This window comes from Hakea prostrata, chromosome 3 (assembly GCF_041222555.1).
Source record: "Hakea prostrata isolate BN-2017 chromosome 3, UWA_Hpros_2, whole genome shotgun sequence".
Classification (NCBI taxonomy): domain Eukaryota; kingdom Viridiplantae; phylum Streptophyta; class Magnoliopsida; order Proteales; family Proteaceae; genus Hakea; species Hakea prostrata.
The window spans coordinates 24,930,819-24,950,910 of record NC_142602.1 but is presented as its reverse complement, the minus strand read 5'-3'; the positions used below and the strand labels follow the sequence as shown (position 1 = coordinate 24,950,910).

Here is a 20,092-nt window from a genome sequence, read left to right as displayed (position 1 = left end):
ATGGTTGAAGGGCCTTCTCCAGGAACTTGGGGCAGATCTAAAAGGACCTACGAGGCTGTTTTCTGACAGCAAATCAGCTATAAGTATAGCACATAACCTAGTTCAGCATGACAGAACCCTAAACATGTAGAGATTGATAGGCATTTTACCAAAGAGAAGATCAAGTCTGGGCTTATTCAGATTTTATTTGTCACATCTAATAATCAGCGAGCTGATATCTTCACCAAGAGCTTGAGTATCAAGTTATTCAGTAGCATTCTCAGCAAATTGGGCATGATAGACATCTATGCACCAACTTGAGAGGAAGTGTTGTAAGTCAAAGAAGGGTAGTTTTGTCTTGTTAGGAGTTTTATTATTTTTTTAGTCTCACATCGGCTATTCTCACATTCTTCACTTCATTCTATTATTATAAAATAAAGGCCTGCAATGTCACATTGAGATATGCAAGGATTTCAGTCAACATTACAAAAAAACCAAACGTCTTCAAACTCTAAGATCGAAATAAAATTAAGCTCAAACTTGACTTGGTGAGAATGATTGTAATTGGACTAGAACTCTACTATTCATCAGTCCAGGTGGTTCCAATTCTAACAGGTTTTTCATTGGGCTTTAGGTTCTGGTCCCACTGGAACCCCTTCCTAGAACCATTTTTCCCCCATTAAATAAATGGTCCCAAAACCATCTCCCTGAATTGTCCCAATTAATAATAAGTCGGGCTGGTCTGGGTTTTAGGGGGATGGTTCTGGAATAGTTCTTGGTTCCAAAACCAAATTGACACCCTCACTATATAATTATTGGGGTGGGAAATAAAACATGCGTCAGAAATATGAAAAGGTAGAAAAGAAAGGATAAACAAGCTAGAAAAACATTAGAGGGCATTGCTCCTCATAAAATCACAACCAGAAAAATTCATTCAAGAGACAACAGGATATGGATAAACTCACAAGTATAAAAGATGTAGAAAAAGAAACAAGATCTAACTGATAAGGGAAAAATAATTATACATTCTAAATTCTCATATTGCAAACCCAACTATGACTGCACAAAGCAGAGAGACTGTTGTACCTTCAGCAGAAAGATTGGCTACCACCTTCAAAGCATGGATTTGGACATCCAAATCTTCAGATCTTAATAGATCTAGTATCTTTCGAAGACCAACTGAAATTGTAAATCAAACCAATTAAGTGTAAATATTCAAAAAATTGCATCCAGAAAAATGTTCCAATTTTTTGTAGCGCTATCATCCATATTGTTACAACAAAAAAGAAAATACAGTGTTCAGAAATCTTGCCTTCTTCACATATTTTTGTAATAGTAGCCCTTTGACCATATATTATCTCTCGTGATTGGCTTGATTTATGGCGCTGCCGAGCAGGTGCTTTACCTATGTTTACTTCAATATATGATTTCTTTTCCTGCAATAACATAAGCCTAACACTAGTCAGTAAGATGCAAAACATCACAGTGAAGATTTCAATATTTTTTGTGCTCACTTGGGGCCTAGGGCCATCTCTAGGCCAAGCTAATTGTCCTATCTAAAAGAGCATGACAAACCCTGGGCAGTGTTGGCTTCAACTTGGGTCATTCCCTACGTTTTTTTTATAGAATTAACTTCTCTTCTGCTAACGTGTAATACTTTGGCAACCCACTTGTTCAGCCTGGGACTGGGTATAACTCAAACGAAAAAATCATTATTGGAAGGAAAACAAACAAACACAACCCAAATACAAGGCCCTGCCAAAACAAAGCAGGACGCCAGGGCCTGTAGAAGAAAAGAGGAAGAACCCTAAATTATCAAAGCACCAAACACTAAAAACTAGGGACGCAAAGCCATTGCAGCGAGAAAACTAATGCCAAACTCAAAAGATGCTTTATCCAGGAGAAGTGGTGGAAGACCAGTACTGAGAAGTGGGGAAAAAAACACATTTGCAGGGAAGTAGGAACAACGTAAGGAGGGGAGCACAACTTTAGAAGATGGACATCCAAATCTCGATTTCTGGATTTGATTTGGAATGCCATCTACTTTGATGTTTCTACTAGGCACCACTCCATTCCCCACCCCTCGATTGTCAATACCCCAAGGAACAGACTCATTGTTGTCTCCTGGGGTCTTAGCTTTTCCCTCCAACCTCCCTCTTGAAGGTTGGTCTCCCCCCCCCCCCCCGGCGCTCCCACTGTACATTCTTGTCTCTTTGCCAGTTTAATAGAGTTATTTATTCATCCCCAAACAAAAAAATGAGGGGAGAAAGATGAAGATCAAAGAAGCAACAAACACTTCACTATGCCATTTTGTTCATGCTACTCAATATGTTGGTTAGACGCACATAAATAATAAATGAGGCACAATCCAATAAGGAAACAACTAAATTAGAGCTTTTAAAAATCCAAAACATGCTAAAACTATTGCTACATATCCTACCCAAACTGACATATAATACTTCCCTAAATAAAATAAACCTTAAAAAAAAAAGTCCTCCTAGATCAAGGACTTGTACTGGACTCCATTCCTCTTTGTCTAGACACCAACAGCGATTGAAAAAGGGAAAAGAAAAAAAAAACCTCGTGAGAAGTTGGATTATTATAATGGTGAGTAAAAACCTTCCTGACAAGTTGCATCATCATAATAGTGAGTAACATAGGAGTGGGAGAGAACATTCTCTAACACATAATATTTTACCATCTTCTCTTCTCTCTCTCATCCTTCTTCTCCAACCTTCGACCTTCTTCCGTCACCTTGTTACTGTAAATTTCCTAACTTCACCTGAAACCCCACAGGAGAGTCCATGACCTCTGATATCCAAGCTCAAAGGAAAAATCTTCTCAGTTGAGTGCAAGGAGTTCCTTAGGGCAGTTTAAAGAAAGGGAGGGGGGTAGTTCGATGCTGATGATAAACTTGAAGGGGGGGAGGAGAATCTTAGGGCACTATAGGGGGATAGAGACAAGGGATAGATTTTGGACTACCAGTTGTGGGCCATGGGGGAAGGGTCAGAGCATGCCATAGTTGTAAATTAGGCAACAAGGCAGCTCTCCCACGTGTTACCTAGGCAACCAAGGTATGTGGTGTTATTTTTATTTTCTCCACTTCTCTTAACATTAATTGCAATGAAATAATGTTTGTACCTTATATCAATACCAAGCTTCATCAAGTCATCAAAAATCAACACAGAGCTAGAAAAAAGCAACTGATGAAGCAAATTATCAGATTCAATTTATGTTGTTCTTGGGATTGGTCATCATCTAGTATACCTAATTTCATTTGGGTGACAAAACATACATTAGGTTTAAACCATTCTTGGAATTAGTCTTTGTCATAGTTTACCCAGTCTCACATTCGGGTTATAGTGTCTTAGAGAATACGATATTGCTTACAAATAATTAATTTTGTCCATATTTAGAGAAATGATTTGTTGTCAGAGAAATTTGACAGGTCTGATGATTTTATTTTTACATGAGACTTTTTGTATCAAGTATAAAACAAGACCAGCTTTCCAAAAAATCAAAGTTTTCATAGATTTGAAATAATACTGGTTGGGATTGATAGATCTCTTATGCTATTGATTCAATCTGAAATTTCAGACTAAAACCCTTTTTGAATGCTGGAGTTCAGTCAACTAGTAGTTTGCTGTCAAACCACTTACTCTTTGAGTTGGGTGTTGAAGATTGATGTAAACCCAGATTTAGGGCTAAAAATGATTTGGGAATTTCCCTAAATCTACGGGCTGCCCAGGAATTTCCAGCTAAAGAGAGTAGTGATCCTAGGGTTTATAGGATATTTTAGTACTTGTAAACCGTGCTGTAATATATTTTCATATTTGAAATTTGAACAGAAACAGAAAACTGGTGTTTCTAGGTATTTCAGCTAGGGCAGGACAAGCTCTACCTTTACTGTTTCTGCAGGTTCAGAATAGAATTTCAGTGATTCAAGGGCTGGGTATGTCTGAAGTTTATAAACTCAGGGTTTTTCAGAAGTTGGATAAGTAGCAGAATTTTTATGTGAAGAAGATGGAAGTGCAGGATTATTTGAGACTGAGAAAACAAGGTCTAACTAAGGGATTAATTGCAGGTTAATACCTAAAGGGTGGTGCGACCTAAGGGAAGAAGAAAGGAAGGCTTAAGGGGCTGGGATTTGAATCTGCAGGGGAAGGGCTGCCATGGGGTAGCAGGAGGAGTCGGGAGACTTGCGGGTGCTAAGGTAGTGGGGAAAGGGGCTGGGAGGGTCGTGGGGCCTGGGGGAGGTGGTTAGGGGAGTCATGGAGGATGGGGGGGATGCTGCTGCAAGGGGAGGTGGGAACCCAAGTGCACGGGGCAGGGGCGGTGGAGAAAGAGCTGCGGGAGAGATAGGGAGGCAGGGGAGGGGTGGGGGGAGGTCTTGAACTTACTTGGAGCTGCTATCATTGATTGTGACTGCTTGATGATTGCTTGTAAACTGCTGGAATGAAGAAGAAGTTGATCTTTGAACAATTTCTACTCAACAGGGCCCCCCAAACTAGGAAACCCTGATCCGAAACTCAATGATTTTATTAATCATCAAAACTGAAAATTACATAAATTGTTAAGCTATTTATAGCTTTCAAAAGACTAACTCCGGTGGGAATTCTTAATAGACAAGGATCCCACCACTTGACAAAAACTCTTGAATTGGAATCTAATTACTTGAGGACCTCAACTTTTGATTTAGAATCTACCAACAGACACATGCTATTCCTTTCACTATCCATTACCCTTTTTTTGGCTGAGTAACTAATTCCATTACCAAAAGAGGGATGAGATCTTTTCTAACCAACCACTACAAAGGGTTCTTATAAGGGTCCGAATTCCCAATACCAAAGCCATGGTCTCTGATATCCTTACTCAAGGGTAAGAGTGACTCACAAGAGCACTAGGTAGTAGGTATGCAATGTAAGGCTGATTTCTGGGAGGCATGTTGGAGTCACTCCAGCAGAAGACATGACGGAGAGGGGGTGATAGGGTCTATCAAAGACCTAGAAGACCTGAAGGTGTGGACAAAGGTCCACTAGACCCACTAGGTAACTCCTAGTAAAGATGAACTGAAGGGTTAGAATGGGAAGAGCAGGCCGGTACAAGCTGAATGAGGTGGGCTTAATAAAGAGAGGGAGAGAGGCTCCTTAGCATAGGAGAGAAAGGGATAGAAGCAGTTCAACCAATAATAGACCTAGAAAGCCCACCAAAAGAAGGGGCTATAGGAAAATGGAGCTTCGAACCAATAGGAGGTCACCAAGGTCCACAAGTCTTAGGGCCTCAAGAGTTAGGGAAGATAGGAAACACAATAGATCCAAGAGTACTTTGAGGAAGATCGTCCTGGAACTTGAGGAATTAACATGCAAGGCGATTAAGGGGTCATTAGGGCAGGGCCCACAGGGGGGAAGCAAAGAGGCTGGGTAGTTAAAGACCAAGGTGCAGGCCTGAACTTGCCCTGAACCCAAATAGGGGTTGGGCTCAAAATACTCACCCTAGAGGAGGGTAAGGGCTAGGTAAGAGTAGAGTGTTTAACTAAGAGCAGCCTAACCAGACTAGACACTACCACCTTGTAGGATATTTTTGGTAAAAGTAGGGCAATGATATGGAACTATGCAGTGTTTTATTGTTTTATGGTTAGGGTCAGGGCTAGGGTTAAGGTTTAAGTGTCTAACCAAGCTCAGCTCGGCCCAGCCTTTTACAATCAGGGACAAAGCCGACCTAAGGTAATTAGGGTTAGGGTCAAGGTTTAAAAAGCCCTATCCAACCTATCCCTGTAACAGCCCTAATTAAAACTACACCACGGAGATGAAGAAGTGTGAGTTTCAAAAAACCATTGGTAGAGCAACCTTTGAAGGGCAACAAAATAGAGGAATAGTGGACTGGAGCAGATGACTATCAGAGATCGCATCAAGGCCTACAACAACAACAACAGACAATTGGTTATGCCCAACAAACAAAGGAGATTGTAACGAGATGGACCAATGGTCAGAGGAAAGGCTTGTAGGAGACCTAGAAGCTGGAGAACCTTGATTGTGTTTCTTTTTTTGGCAGTGAGATTTCAGCCAGCCATGGCTAGGTGAGCACAAGGTAAGGCTACTTGTAATAGGGGGATAATGAATATGAAAAAGCAACACGGGAGGAGGCGTAGGGTGTGGAAAGCTGCTAGCCATGGAGGGTTTCAAGGATAGCTTTGGGTCAAAGACTGGAGAAGGGATCAAGGAAGAAGGTGTGGGGGCTTAGGGATAAACTGAGCAATTGACTGAGAGATGACAACCAAAAAATAAAAAACTTGCAGAAGTCACATTAGCGATTAGTTCAATCAAATTGGACGAACTGGAAAATGGAAAAACCTTCATCATACCAAGAAGAAGATTGGTTGAGGGGAATCAGCCACAAATTCTAGTGTGGAGGCTTAATGATCTTGCATCTTAGTCTATTCGTTAGAGAAAAGAGGACAGACAAGTACTAAGTCAACCAAATTTGGAAGGCTATTACTGAAACATATGGACAATTGGGGAATGATACACAGGTTTATGAGCTACGAAAGAAGCTTCATGAGACTACCCAAAAGGAACTAACTGTGGTCCACTATTATGCTGAGTTGCGATCTCTTTGGCAAGAGTTGGATCATTATGGGGATTATCACCCCACTAATCCAGATGATGTGGCAACATATAAGAAGTACATTGATAAGATTCGAGTATATGACTTCTTGGCAAGTTTGAACGTGGAGTACGATCAGATCAAAGTGCAAGTCTTAAGTCGTTCTCCCTTTCCTACACTAGAACAGTCTTATGCTCTTGTTTAGTGTGAGGAAAGTCGTTGATTTGTCATGCTTCATACTCCTATTATGGAGAAATCAGCTTTACAGTCTGTTCGCACTAAATCTGATCCGGCTAAGGAGATTGTCAAGTGTGAGCACTGTCACAAACCATATCATCCCAAGGAAAATTGTTGGAAACTGCATGGGAAGCCTGCTGATTTTGAGCAAAAAGAGCACAAAGACAGGGAAAACCAAAGGCTAATCTTTCTGAGACAGTTTCCACCACACCCTCTGCAGACGTTGGTTTTTCACAGGAGGAGTTCGCTACTCTGCGACGTATTCTGCAGTCTTCTACTGCCGGTACAGCCTCGACCACTGCTTCCTCTACTACCCCTACCAACTCCTACCATGCTACTTCAGGATCTGGTCCCGGAGAAGGAGATTGGTCGTGGTAAATGGATTTTATTTGCTCGAGCCGATTGGAGGATCTGCTTCTGCTTTGACTACATCTTCTAATCCGGTCCATTCTGTAATATCAGACCTTCATCAGTGGCACCGTAGGCTCGATCAACCCCCTTTCAAATTTTGTCATTTTCTCTAGATTTGTTCCATTGTGCTTTCTTTTCGTTTGGGTTAGAATAGTTTTTTTCCATGGTAATGATTTTTTTCTTACCCTGATTTCTATCCATACCTTTTCATGATACTTTTATCTTACCATTACAATTTCTTCCTTTCCTTTGTTATTGTTTTCCCACGTGTAAGGCTACATGTGAGGGGGAGATTAAAGATGTCTACAATTCAATGCCTTTCATGTAGACTTCCTTATGTAGAATTTGATATTTGTTACCTTTGAAAGTTTGTCCCTTACCTTCGCAATCTTCTACTTCTTTGAAAGTTTGCCTTTCATGTAGACTTCCTTATGTAGAATTTGATCTTTGTTACCTTTGAAAGTTTGTCCCTTACCTTCGCAATCTTCTACTCCTTTGAAAGTTTGTCCCTTACCTTCGCAATCTTCTACTTTGGAGATCTAACATTGCTATAGAGCTATCTTTTTGACTATGCAGAACTTGATCTCTGTTTACCCTGGAGATTTGCCCCTTAACTTGACATCTTCCCTTTGGAGATCTAACCTTGCAAAAGATTTGTCGTTTGACCTTTGCAGAACTTGATCTCTATTACCTTTGGAGATTGTCACTTATCTTGACAAATTTTCCCCTACCTTTGGAAATTGTCCCTTGGCAAACTTTCCCTTTAAAGATCTAACATTGCTACAAATCAAGAGTTTCACTTTGGTTGTTTTACCCTAGCAATTATTACCCTAAAAATATATTTTCCCTCAGATTTGCGCAGAAATTTAGTCTTCTCAACATTTGAAGATTCTACATTTTTTCTTGGGCGTTCTTCCTTGGAGACATAAAGTTGCAGTAAAGATGAGGACAAAGCAAATGGAAGTCTATAATGCAGACGTAATCTATAAGTTTGAAGATCAAATTGCAGATGTTTACCTGGACAGATGTTTTATACTTTTTTGGTCAAGTTGGGCATGTGTGATATCCATGCCTCAACTTGAGGGGGAGTGTTGGATTCTATTAGGAGTCTAATAAGAGTTTGTATAGGAGTTAAATTAGAGTTTGCATTCTTGTAAACTTCTATTTCTTGTAATAGTCTACTTTCCACTTAATTATAAATAGAGGGCTTGAGATCATGGATCAATAAGCCATTCTACCAATTTCATATTTCTCAACAGTCTTCAAGCACTTGATGCTTTTCACCATCATTAGAGAACTTGAATATAAATAATAATCATTCAAGGAGTATGTTGCGAATTGACCACACTTTTCCCATTGTTTGGTATGTAGCAAATTGACCACACTTTTTCCATTGTTTGGTTAAATAAGCTTTTACTTTTGGGGGCAGTGAGGTGAGATCCCATTAAGTGGCCAACAAAATACTTGACCCATATTTTAGCTTCATCAACCAAGAGGTCAGCTTCGTAATGGGCAGCTTTAGAATCACAAGGGACAAAATGAACGGAAAATCTCCAAAACGGGAGGGAGGTCGTTGGGTAAAAATGAGTCAGAGTGGGTCTTGGGAGAAATGTTTTCTTGTCCCAGATCTGCAAGTTCGCAGAATAATTGGTGTACCCGGTTGGTCCGATTTAAAGTCGGTCAGCCATTAGGCATCCTTGCAAGAGATCTAGTCAGGGTTCTATTCTCTCTGTGTTCAAGCAACTGAGGGTCAGGAGGTTCAGAAGGAGATGAAATAGCATCCATGTTATCCTCGTAAGGCTGAAAACATCAACTTGTTAAGTTTTAAAAAGAAGCCATGGAGTTCATTGAATGAATGGATAGTGTAACCAAATAAATCTTGGAGCGGGGGGGTGCCCCAGAAGAGATGAAGCCAGGCAAGGAGTTAGTTTACAACTTTTAGTCTGAAGCAGAAGGCCAGGCTACTATACGGTCGTACACAACTAAAGCTAGCTCATCAAGTTGTTTCACTTGAGCCATATTTTCTGACTAGGCGAAGGAACCTGAGGGAGGAGAAGGACAAGAGGAGAGGGGAGTGCAGGGTAGTGGTGATTACAGGAAGGATGATAATCGCCATCTACTCACCCTTTGCTCCAACCCATTACTTTCTTATCTACTAGGGGCTCCTTGAAAATTTCTAGTTATTTACAAAAGTGACCTTACTTTTTAACCCCTAATGTTTAGTGGATCCAAAAATGATCCAAACCAGGTTTTGGAATCCTAAATCACATTATTTGGCACATTTGCTTGGACTATACTAGAGATTGCATTGATAAATACCAGTATTGCCTTTGGGTTTGTTTTTCGTATGAAGTAATGACTGTGCTTCCCTAGCATTTTACTATGAGGGGAATGTTGGAAATTATTATCAAAATATTATTAGGTAACAATGTAAGGAATAACTCAAGAATAATTTATTGGGATCGCTGGTTCTCTTGCTTATAAAACTTGTGACATGCCAATCTTTGGGATGTTGATTTTTCATCGTTATCTGTTCAAATGTTTCAAAATTTCAATGAAATGTCATTGGAATTTCAAAATTTTCAAAGATTTTGGTTGTGCAGAGATGAAACACAACTTCAAAACAAAATTGGGCCAACATTTCGGTTGAAATTTTGATATTTAGGTTAGTAATCTCCCTCTCATCAAATTTCACCCCACTATACATTCGTCTTAGTGTAACCAAAATCAGACACCTACTTATCCTAAAACCATTTTAATCCAAGGTTGATCTCCATTAACTCTAACTTGCTTTCAATTCTTGCTTTTGTCTCATCTACCAAAAAACAATGTCATCAGCAAAAAGCATACACCAAGGAAGCTCAACTTGAATGTATTTGGTTAAATTATCCATGATAAGTGCAAACAAATAAGGGATTAAAGCTAATCCTTGATGTAAGTGTAACACAATTGTGATATGGAATTCAATATCCCAACACCCCCCCCCCAAACCATTCGTACACTTTTCAGTGCACCGCATATATAAATATATATAGTTGAATATTAAGATATGTAACATGATGCGAGGAGAGTCCCCTATCATGGGGTTTTTTTTATTGCTTTATGTCTTTTGTTGTTAATTTCCTAGCAAAAGTAAGTTTTACTATTAAAGCTTTAGCCCAAATTAGGATATTAATTATGCATCTTATTGTTGGTTTTGTAGTATCAACTTACCAAGTATATTTTCCTGTCTAAGCTTTAGCTTAACTTAAGTGAGTCCTATTCTTATTGTAATTCTATTTGGTTTTTATATAAGTTGACTGGTACAGTCAAACTCTTCTTCTACTCTTTGCCAAAACTAGTTACAGATTTAGAGTTAAATTTAAGACAAAAAGTTCAATGAAAAACTAAAATGCAGGAGTAAAGGAAAGCCATTTAGTATTACACCAATATAGTACAAGCAGTGGACATACCAAGGTTAAAAATCCCCAGAAAACTGTTTATATCAGTACTGCATAGGGTTCTAGGAAGCCCCAAAACCTATGGGGGAAAGGGGTGTATACCTTTTTCCTAGGTTTAGTCTTGCACAAATCTTACTCAATGAAGCAAAATCTTGTAGATTTGTAATGATAATCCCCAACAAATTACACCAAGTGATGTAATTTGGCCGAAAATACCAAATCTGGGGATTTCTGGACTTTCCCCCCTCTAATAAGCAAAACCTCTCAAACCTCACAAAATGATCTGAATTTAATCCAATTCAATCAGACAATGATTTTTTATACGCATCACATTTCAGTCGAGAAGGCCACTGAGTCCGAATCGAAACTGAAATGAGTGTGATTGTGTTCAAAAGAGCCAAAATAGGTTATATACCAGATTTCAGCCACATTCCCCACCTACCCCCATCCCACCCAAAAAAAAAAGTCAAATCCCCCAAGTTGGCCGAGAGAAAAAAGGGCCAACTTGCCAAGATGTTGACCTGACTTTGTTCTCAACAGGCCAAGTTGGCCACCACGACTGAGAACTTGAACCGGAGTATCCCATCAAGATTTATCTCATAATTCTTTTGCCAAATGTCCCTTTTGTCTTTGTTGGATAACTTGGATTAGTTATTCCTTCCTTCCCACACTGAAGTTTGAAGACCAAAAAGAAAGGATCTGAGCTAAAGATTAAAGATACATAGCTTATGCAGTCATCATTTGACAAAGATATTGCCTCAGAATGGAATGGAAACATCATTCTATGCAGCCAAACAACAGGTGAGGAAGGCTTGGACATTATGATGACGATAACATAAAAATTCAGAATGGTAACATTTATAACTGACCTCAAAATTAATGTCAATGTCAGGAACAGATTCTTTTAGCTTGACCAGTTCAGCTTCAAGATATTGAGTTTGTTTCTCCTCAGCAGACAGCTTTTCCCTCAATAGATGGAGCTCTTCGCATAGGGTTACCTTACATAAGACAAAAGATCTCAAGAAAATATTTAAAGCAAACAAAAGATTTCAATGGAACTATAGAATCAATGTTATACTGGGAATTCATGCAACAGAATTCGAAATATGAACACTGTAGCATGATTGATTATTCTAATTGTAACTGATCTATACTTGGAAGTCACAAGCTACATATAAGAAAAATTTTATGCTTGCCCATCTCATATCATAGTTCTACTATACCTTCTCTGATAGTAGTTCCTCATTTTCTGTTCTCAGAGTGTGAAATTCATCTACAGTCTTCTGATGCTGTTGATATATTTCTTGTAAATTAATCTGAAGCTCATCAATCTCCTTTTGCCCCTTATTCTGAGAACATTTTTATTTTGGTTCAACAAGGATCAGTAAAAACTAAAAAGTCTTCTCAAGATAAACATAAAGACAAGGAAATGCAGAGCCTATTATCAATTGCTTTGGCTACTGAGCAGAAGGGTGGGAAAAAACAATTAACTCATGCAGTTCAAAGTTTTGGGAATCATTAGAACATTCCAAAATAAATAACCAAAAGAAAATAGAAAATGAATGGGAAAAGATAGTCAACCTCACCTTTTCTAACAGCAGTTCCTCATTCTCCGTTCTCAAGGATTGGAGTTGATTTACTGTCTTCTCATGTAGCAGACACATTTCTTGTAACTGCATTGTAAGCTCATCAATCTCCTTTTGCCCTTCAATCTGAACACATTTTTTCCAGATGAATTAAGAACTTTTAACAGGTTAAAAATTGTCTCAAAAAAATTGAAGGTCATTTTCAAACCAAACTTAGGATGTCCAACATAAAAATCATTTTACTTGAAACTTTAGATGGAATTTAAAATCATTTAAAACATATTATATTTTAAGCTAATTTACCAATTATGGAGGTTTTACTAGAATGAACTCTCAATGTCTTCATGTTCAAGGGGAACCTCCCCAACCATTAAAGGGAACTTTCACTGGGTCCTCAAACATCTGTTCATCATTGTTGTGACTGCCTCCAGGATGCGTCAGGTGCCAAAATGTGATGTCTAAATTTGAGATTCTCTATTGAAGGCATTGAAAATTACCAAACTGTTGTCGATTTTTGGAACATATTTGGACCTTTAACACACACAATGCATGCCTAAGAAACATTTTTCTAATTTTAAGAAAAAATTATAAATATGTGGAATTTATTGTAACCATAAAATATCATTCATTAACTGAAGTATGACTTCAAAATGCTAGTAGGACTTTGACTCCTAGATATGTCTGAAAAAGAGGTACTGTTTGAAAGGGATTCTGACTGCAAATAATGTTGGGAAACAAAGAGAAATGGGTAACAAGGTTTGACTTGTCAAGAAGAAAGGTAATAAATACAAGTTTTTTATCCATCTGAACCATGTTTTCACCAAATTCCAAACCTTAATGAAGGTTCATCAATTACTCAAACGTTAATGCATTTAGAGAGAAAGTAAAAGAGCTGCTCTGGCAAAAAAGACGAACCAAGCAACTAGAGAAGTGGATAAATGAGAGGAAGAAGCAAAGACGAAATCAATTAATCCTGTTTAAATTAAATAAAAACATAAAGTCAACCTGAATTGATTGTTGGCGATCACTTAAGAGTTTCTTTACAACAGCCAATTGTTCATGAGCACTTTCAGAACTGGCATGTTCATCTTCTAGTTGCTGCGTCAACTCTGCAATTTTCTTCTCATACATCTGACTAATGTCAGCAAGTACCGTCTGATGCGTAAGATCTTCCACTTCATTTTTCTACCAACAAAATAAACAAAATTTGGAAAAAAAAATTTGGATGAATAAAAAATTCGTTAACCAAATGAAAGAAGGGGAAGGGTAATAATACAAAAGCTAAACAAGGGAGAAGTCTCAGCAAGTGGCACATAGTCTTACAACAAAGCAAAAAGAACAACACTAGCACAACACTACACCAAAATGGACAAAAAACTAAGGCCAGTGGGCCAAGCTAGACCGACGCAGTTCCTTGTTTGATGAATGTGGGCCTACATTGCAGCAATCACAAACAGCATTGCAGCAAGGACCAGAGTAGCAATGCAGAGGGCAACAGGGTTGATAGCTTTTCTGGATTGACTGAAATTGCAGCAACAGCATGGAAGACAAAGTGAGTCAGCAGGCAATAGTTCTACCCGTTTGATGGAAGACGGTAAGCGGGAGGAGAAGGTAAGAGACGAACAAGAAGAAATCGAGAAAAAGAAGAAAGAAAGGAAGAGAAATTGATCAAGAAGTAAGGCAAGAGGAGAAGAGAGGAAGAATCGCCTGCCAGTCCCACCAAACCTACAAGCAGAGGAAGCCCTAACTCCCATGAGAGGAAGAAAAACAGACCACCAAAGAGGGAAAGAGGAGAGAGAAGACAAACAAAGAGGAAGAGAAGAGGAGACAAACAAAGGGTGAGAGAGGAGGAGAAGCAGACAAATGGTGAGGAAGAGAGGAGGAGGAGATCAACAGGAGGGGAGAGGGAGAGATAGATGAATGGAAAGAGGAGAGTAGGAGAAATAGATGAAGTAGAGGGAGAGATGAGGAGAAACACAGGGATGAGAAGTAGAGGCGAGGAGAAGAGGAGATGAGAGAAAATGAGAGAATGAAGGGGAACCCCAGCCCTGGAAGTCAGAGCTTTCACCCATCACCTTCAGGCAGAAATGAGAACTCGAATCAGGAAGTCATCGAATCTGGGAGCAAATGTGGAGAAGCAGAGGCGAGAAGAACAGGACAAACCAGACGAACAGAGAGCGAGAGAGAGGGAGAGTCAGAGGGCAAGGAGAAAGAGGTGAAGGATCTCCATCTTCCTCAACCATTTTCGCCGTAGATCAGGCGTTACCACAGCTTCATTATCTCGGTCAAGGGGGAAGAAAGAGAGGGAAGAGGTGACGGTCAGAAGGGGAGAGGAGGAGCAGAATTAGAAGCTTAAAAGCCTCATTGATTCCACTGTGAGAGTTGATTCAGGGCATCAATAAATGACAATTAATCAGACTGTCTATTAGAAACTAGGATGATAGTACACAAACATCTCTTTCTCTTTTCATATTAGCACCATTATATGTAAATAAGCACTTCTCATATAGGAGCTCCACAGGCTAATGAACTGAAAAAATTAATTAGGTCCAGCAGAAAGAGAAATCCTAGCTCTTTGAGTAGTTCATTAACTGTGCCCAGCCAGGACACTTACTCTTTGACCCATTTAAATTCCAAGATGCACACACAAGCAACATAATTTAGAGTTTCTCAGTTATTCCATTCAGTACCCTAGTTCCATCATTATATACCACAACTATAGAAAAACAAAAGCTTCTCCAGTAGTAAGTGTTCACTCTTCTGCTTTATACAAGAAGATTTGGATATATTGAATAACTGAATGGCATATAATCTTTCTTTTCAAATGAAGTAAAAAGAGTTCCATCATGTTAAGATAAAGGAAAAGAACAAAGACTTTTATGATGCGATTCATGTTAAGATAAAGAAAAACCTTGCACTGCCTTAAACTCAGTTCCACACGAGCAACTTCGGCAGACATTAAATCATTACGGTCTTTCTGAAGCTTCAATTCTTCCAACAAACCTCTACTCTTTGATTCCAAAAGAGCATTCTCCTCTTTTAACAACTGCAGGTAAGATGCATTATTTCAGATGATGAATAATTGCAGTAAATGAAGCGTGTGAACTGGAAAATCTTAATTAAACAATACAAAAGGCTGTAACAACAAATATTAACAGCAAAATGTTTTTCTCCAAAACATAGTAAAAGCTAGGCACTGAATATTCATCACTCAACAGGTTAGACAAATGAGGATATAAAAATTACCTCTGACCTTGCATTCATAGTCTTCTCCGCTTCAGCAAGGGAGTTCTGCCACTCAATTAGCTTTTTTTTCATATCTTTCTTGTCATTGCCCCTTGACTTTTGCAATTTCTCAATTTCTGCTGTGAGTTGATCAACCTGATTCTCGAGTTTCCTACATAGACTTTCATAATCAAATTCCTCTTTAACTTTCAGCACATTTACGACTTTCATTGCCTGAACAAAATAGAAGTGAAATATAAGTTTTCTATGCAAAGAAAATGCTGAAAAGTGACACACATAGTGACAAATTAATCAAGGTGATTCTATCTTGGATGAATACAGAAAAGTTAGAAATACTAAACTAAAGTCATACCCACATGGTTCATACTTCATAGTCATGTAAGTAATAACACAAAAGAGGATATAAAATTTCTTCCATTAGTAGTGACACCATAATTTTTTCTAGCAAGTAGCAACATCAACTATCTCCACCATGACCCAAGAACTTAAAGAGATCCAACTCATGTGGGGCGAACAGGTTTGGTTTTATTTGAAGGAAAAAAGATAGGATAGGGACACAGAGTTAGAGTTAAAACTAATGCACTCTTAACTGATATCTAGGGTATCAAAGACACTTAACCGATGGGAAATATGGGATAAGTTCCTTGAGATGGAGAAATTGGAACTATAGGAGTTTGAATGAGTTGAAACTTGGAGGGAATGGTATAGGAATATGATTCCAAGTTTGATGGGGTGGTGGATCGCTAAATCAGAATTATGAGACTTCATATTATTGGGGTTTCAGGGAATATGAAAATTGAAGAAAATCTTTATAAGGTCAACAAGGGATAAAACTATGATCTAAATTCACCAGGGTAGGGGAGAGATGATGTGCCTAAAGTTTAGGACAGATCTAATTGTTAGATTGGTGTAAAACTGACGTTGAATTTTGGATCTCTTGAGAAGTTCAAAAATTCAAGAAAAATGGGAAAAAATGACTGAAAGGGGGATAGATTGAATGGAATCGCTTCTTGAAGGCTGTCTAAGCGTCTATTCAGCCAAGCAAGGATTTAGCTTGACTTCACCAAGAACCTCAGGGAATACTCAACTCATGGACCTTTTCAGACCAAAGTTACATAAACCAATAATTGCAGCAGCAACACTCAAAAAAGGCTCAAATCTGAGAAATATTATTAATAATCTGAATGTAAGCCTTCCATCGAATGGGATGAGCTATTTAAAACAAAAGAACAGGAGTTCTAATGGGAAAAGAACTCCTAGTAAACAAATAAATGGAGTTCTATTTGAACTGGAACTCCTAACTTAGACACCCAAAACTAGAAAAAAAACGTGAACAAAAGACTATTCTTCATTTATAACTTAAGCTGCGCAATTTTTACATAAATAGAGCACTTAAACAGTTGGTTAAACTATCTTTCGTAGTTGGCCTAGCCAGACAACTTTTACGCTCATATTCATCCCAAAAAATTAAAAATTAGGTCCATAGAATAAGTCCATGACCATATAAACATCCATATCTATCAACCCTAGGTTGATTTTAAAGGAAAATAGTCCAATTTGGTGCTGGATACCCTACCTAGGGAGGTAAAAGGTGTAAATTGGAAATTACGTAATATGGTAATTAGACAACTCTAGTTCCTAAAATACCCTTATTACATAAACCCTAACAAGTATCTCTCAAAGTTGTTTTTATCAACATATTTTGAGCCTCAAACATTATTTCAAAGTAACCAATTGAGTTCCATCTGTATTGTTCTTCAAGAGAAGGGAACAGAGCGATGCCTTACAAGAACGGGGAGAGTGAAACCTAAAACGATATCACTCCAGGAAGTAGAACAAGACACCCTGCATGGAATGCTGGCAAGAGTAACACCCTCTAGAATACAATACTGCTTTAGCCAGGCTCTTTCCTTTCCCAAGTCAATCAGTTTCCTTAAATGGCCTGATGCACAGTCCTCCTTGAAAAAGAAAACCTTTTCAACTACTGTTTCTCGGTTTGACATGTTTTGAACAACAATAATTGAGTATGGTCAACAACAACTCAGTTTTCTCTCCTATACTATTCTCAAGCCAGAAATCCCACCTAGCTAGGTTTGACATGCATCCACAAATGTAAATAATTGCACGAGTACCCAATAGAGCATGACTTGATACTATGAAACATGGAGATGATTTAAATGGCATTTCTGATGCAGATCCACCACCAAAATGGACCTTCAGAATAAGTTTAGGCTTGAACCACAAATGTCTTGTGCCCTTGATCCCATGGGCTCCCTATGTAATGCACCACTTCAGTTTTATACATAATTTTTTAGAGCTTTTTAGTAGTTTGATTGAACTCTGATTCTAGTTGGCTCAATGTGGTTTAGTTCTGTCCAATTTAAGTTGTCATGTGGCTACTCAACAATGTCACATGACCCCTCTTATTTAGCATGTAATTTAGGAATCCCTACACCCACCATGCATGAGCTGAAGCGTAGTATTATGTGTTAACTAGAATCTCAATTTCTAGGAAGTCAGAACTTTGTAATTGGCTTCAAGCCTACAACAACGAGAAGCCTTGTCCCAACTAAATGGGGTCGGGTACATGGAGTCTTGCCTTCTAATCATCTCTATTTGCAGCCATACTAGATACAAGCCTAAGCTATGCATATCCTTTCTCACCATTTTTCTTAAGGTTATCTTAGATCTGCCCCTCGCTCTTCTAATTCCTTCAATCTGGATTAAATCACTTCTCCGTATAGGAGCATTTACAAGCCTCCATTGAACATGGCCATGCTACCTCAAATGACTTTCTCGTAGCTTTTGACTGTAATGGCTTTAAGCCTCCTCCCCATATATATCCCCATCATGAGAAGAGTAAACACTGTCCAGGCTATCGAAATTAATTGCCTGTGCAGTCTTATAACTGCTGCTATCTTCTTCTTCGCCAAGTGAGAGCTTTGCTTGGTGTTTCAAGTGTAAGCTGGTGGAGTTGGTCAAACCAATTGACTCCTTGATGTCAAAGGAATTCAAATATACCTATAATTTAACTGTAGGCATACGGTATACCATCACCCTCATGATAAGTTTCAGAAATAGAGCACAGACTTACTCGTTGACCAAACAGTATAGTACTAGCCGTTTCTGCATAATGTCGTACAGAAGGTCCGATTGTTATGATAAGTGATGTTCTTGAGGAACCTGAATGGTAAAGGTAAAAATAAGACCTCAAATAATAATGGCAAATTGCATAAGTATTAGTGGAACTGTACATCTTCGAATTGCTTATATAATATGCAAGGATACCTCCAAATGAGTCACGGAGCAATCTCGTGAGCTTGGAATCCCTCACAGGTATATGCGGACTCTTTTCAGCCAATGCATTAATACACTTTCCAAGAGAAGTGAGAGAAAGATTTATGAATTTGGCCTCTTCTAGAAGGTGGCCATCACTGCCTGGAGTACCATTAGATGAGAATAGTTAGGGGACTAGGAGTATACTGCAAGTTTCACTGGATACGAAAACCCAGGATCCTAAACCATAAATGCAGATGGAAGCTCTCGATGTAACTGTTTGGTCACTAATAATGCAATCTAATACACGAAAGAGAAAAAAGTGAATCATGCAATGATGAAGAAAAGTATTGAATAGAAAGAACTGAGAAGCAACTTATCTAATAAAGCTATGGGAATTCAAGCATAACTACCAATAGAGAAACTTTTGTGAATACTACGCATCTTTGTTTGCAGGTGAGACCCATACAAGCCCATAAAATCTAAATTTAAGGAATCAACCACTTCAGGCTTTTATGAACCATTCAAAAAAAGAAGCATTAACAAGCTAACCAGATACAATGTGCTCAGTGTATCATTTCTACCAAGGTGAGAACTGCAATTTGACAAAATCTAGAAAACATGATGAGTAATATACATATATATATATATATATATATATATATATATATATATAAGTGTGAACTCAAGGGACACGGCTACATTTCGTTTCCCTCCAATACCCCTCTGTATTCAATCAATTAGACATTTCTATTAGAAATAAATGATGTCTATAATGGTAAATTAAAATTCTTGAAATTATTTGGATCAATTTAATTCTCAATTTATTCCCTTCTCATTTTTCAAAGAAACCATTAACAACCAAAGGAATATGAAGAATTTCTCCTAAAAATCAAGAAATGTTAATTGAGGAAGAAGAAACTACATTAAAAACATTTAATCAAAATCAAGCATCTAAAAGATAACTTTTATTCCAAATATATGTATATATATATATACACACACACACAACTAACATGCTTGTTCCAAGGAGGATCTTACCCTCCAGCATTATAGGCAATTCTAATGCCTCATCATCATACTCTCCCGTCACTAGGACTCATAATCAAAACACAAGTGTAATAACCTCTTACGCATATTATGGCAACCAACATAAGATCCACCAGCAATATTTATCAGAATATGCTGATTAAATGCTAAGACATATATGTTGGTTAGTTCGGTTTATTTGTGGGTTGGTTAATTATAAGTTGTGGTTCAAGTTATTATTATTCAGTTGTTTAGTGAGGGTAATTATGTAACTTTGTATGTTTC

The 20,092-nt window shown here is 38.3% G+C and overlaps 1 protein-coding gene across 1 annotated transcript in view; it reads right to left on the bottom strand.

The window, feature by feature from the left end:
* MRH2 (Armadillo/beta-catenin repeat family protein / kinesin motor family protein) overlaps nucleotides 1-20,092 on the bottom strand; it is a 60,365-nt gene that overhangs the window by 34,605 nt on the left and 5,668 nt on the right. The window contains exons 7-16 of the mRNA XM_089150014.1: nucleotides 18,791-18,940; nucleotides 18,597-18,685; nucleotides 15,503-15,715; nucleotides 15,168-15,302; nucleotides 13,262-13,441; nucleotides 12,257-12,382; nucleotides 11,894-12,019; nucleotides 11,540-11,668; nucleotides 1,292-1,415; nucleotides 1,066-1,158 (exon numbers count right to left, since the gene is read on the bottom strand). Coding sequence (XP_089006140.1) covers nucleotides 1,066-1,158; nucleotides 1,292-1,415; nucleotides 11,540-11,668; nucleotides 11,894-12,019; nucleotides 12,257-12,382; nucleotides 13,262-13,441; nucleotides 15,168-15,302; nucleotides 15,503-15,715; nucleotides 18,597-18,685; nucleotides 18,791-18,940 — 1,365 coding nt within the window. The remainder of the gene's footprint in view (nucleotides 1-1,065; nucleotides 1,159-1,291; nucleotides 1,416-11,539; nucleotides 11,669-11,893; nucleotides 12,020-12,256; nucleotides 12,383-13,261; nucleotides 13,442-15,167; nucleotides 15,303-15,502; nucleotides 15,716-18,596; nucleotides 18,686-18,790; nucleotides 18,941-20,092) is intronic.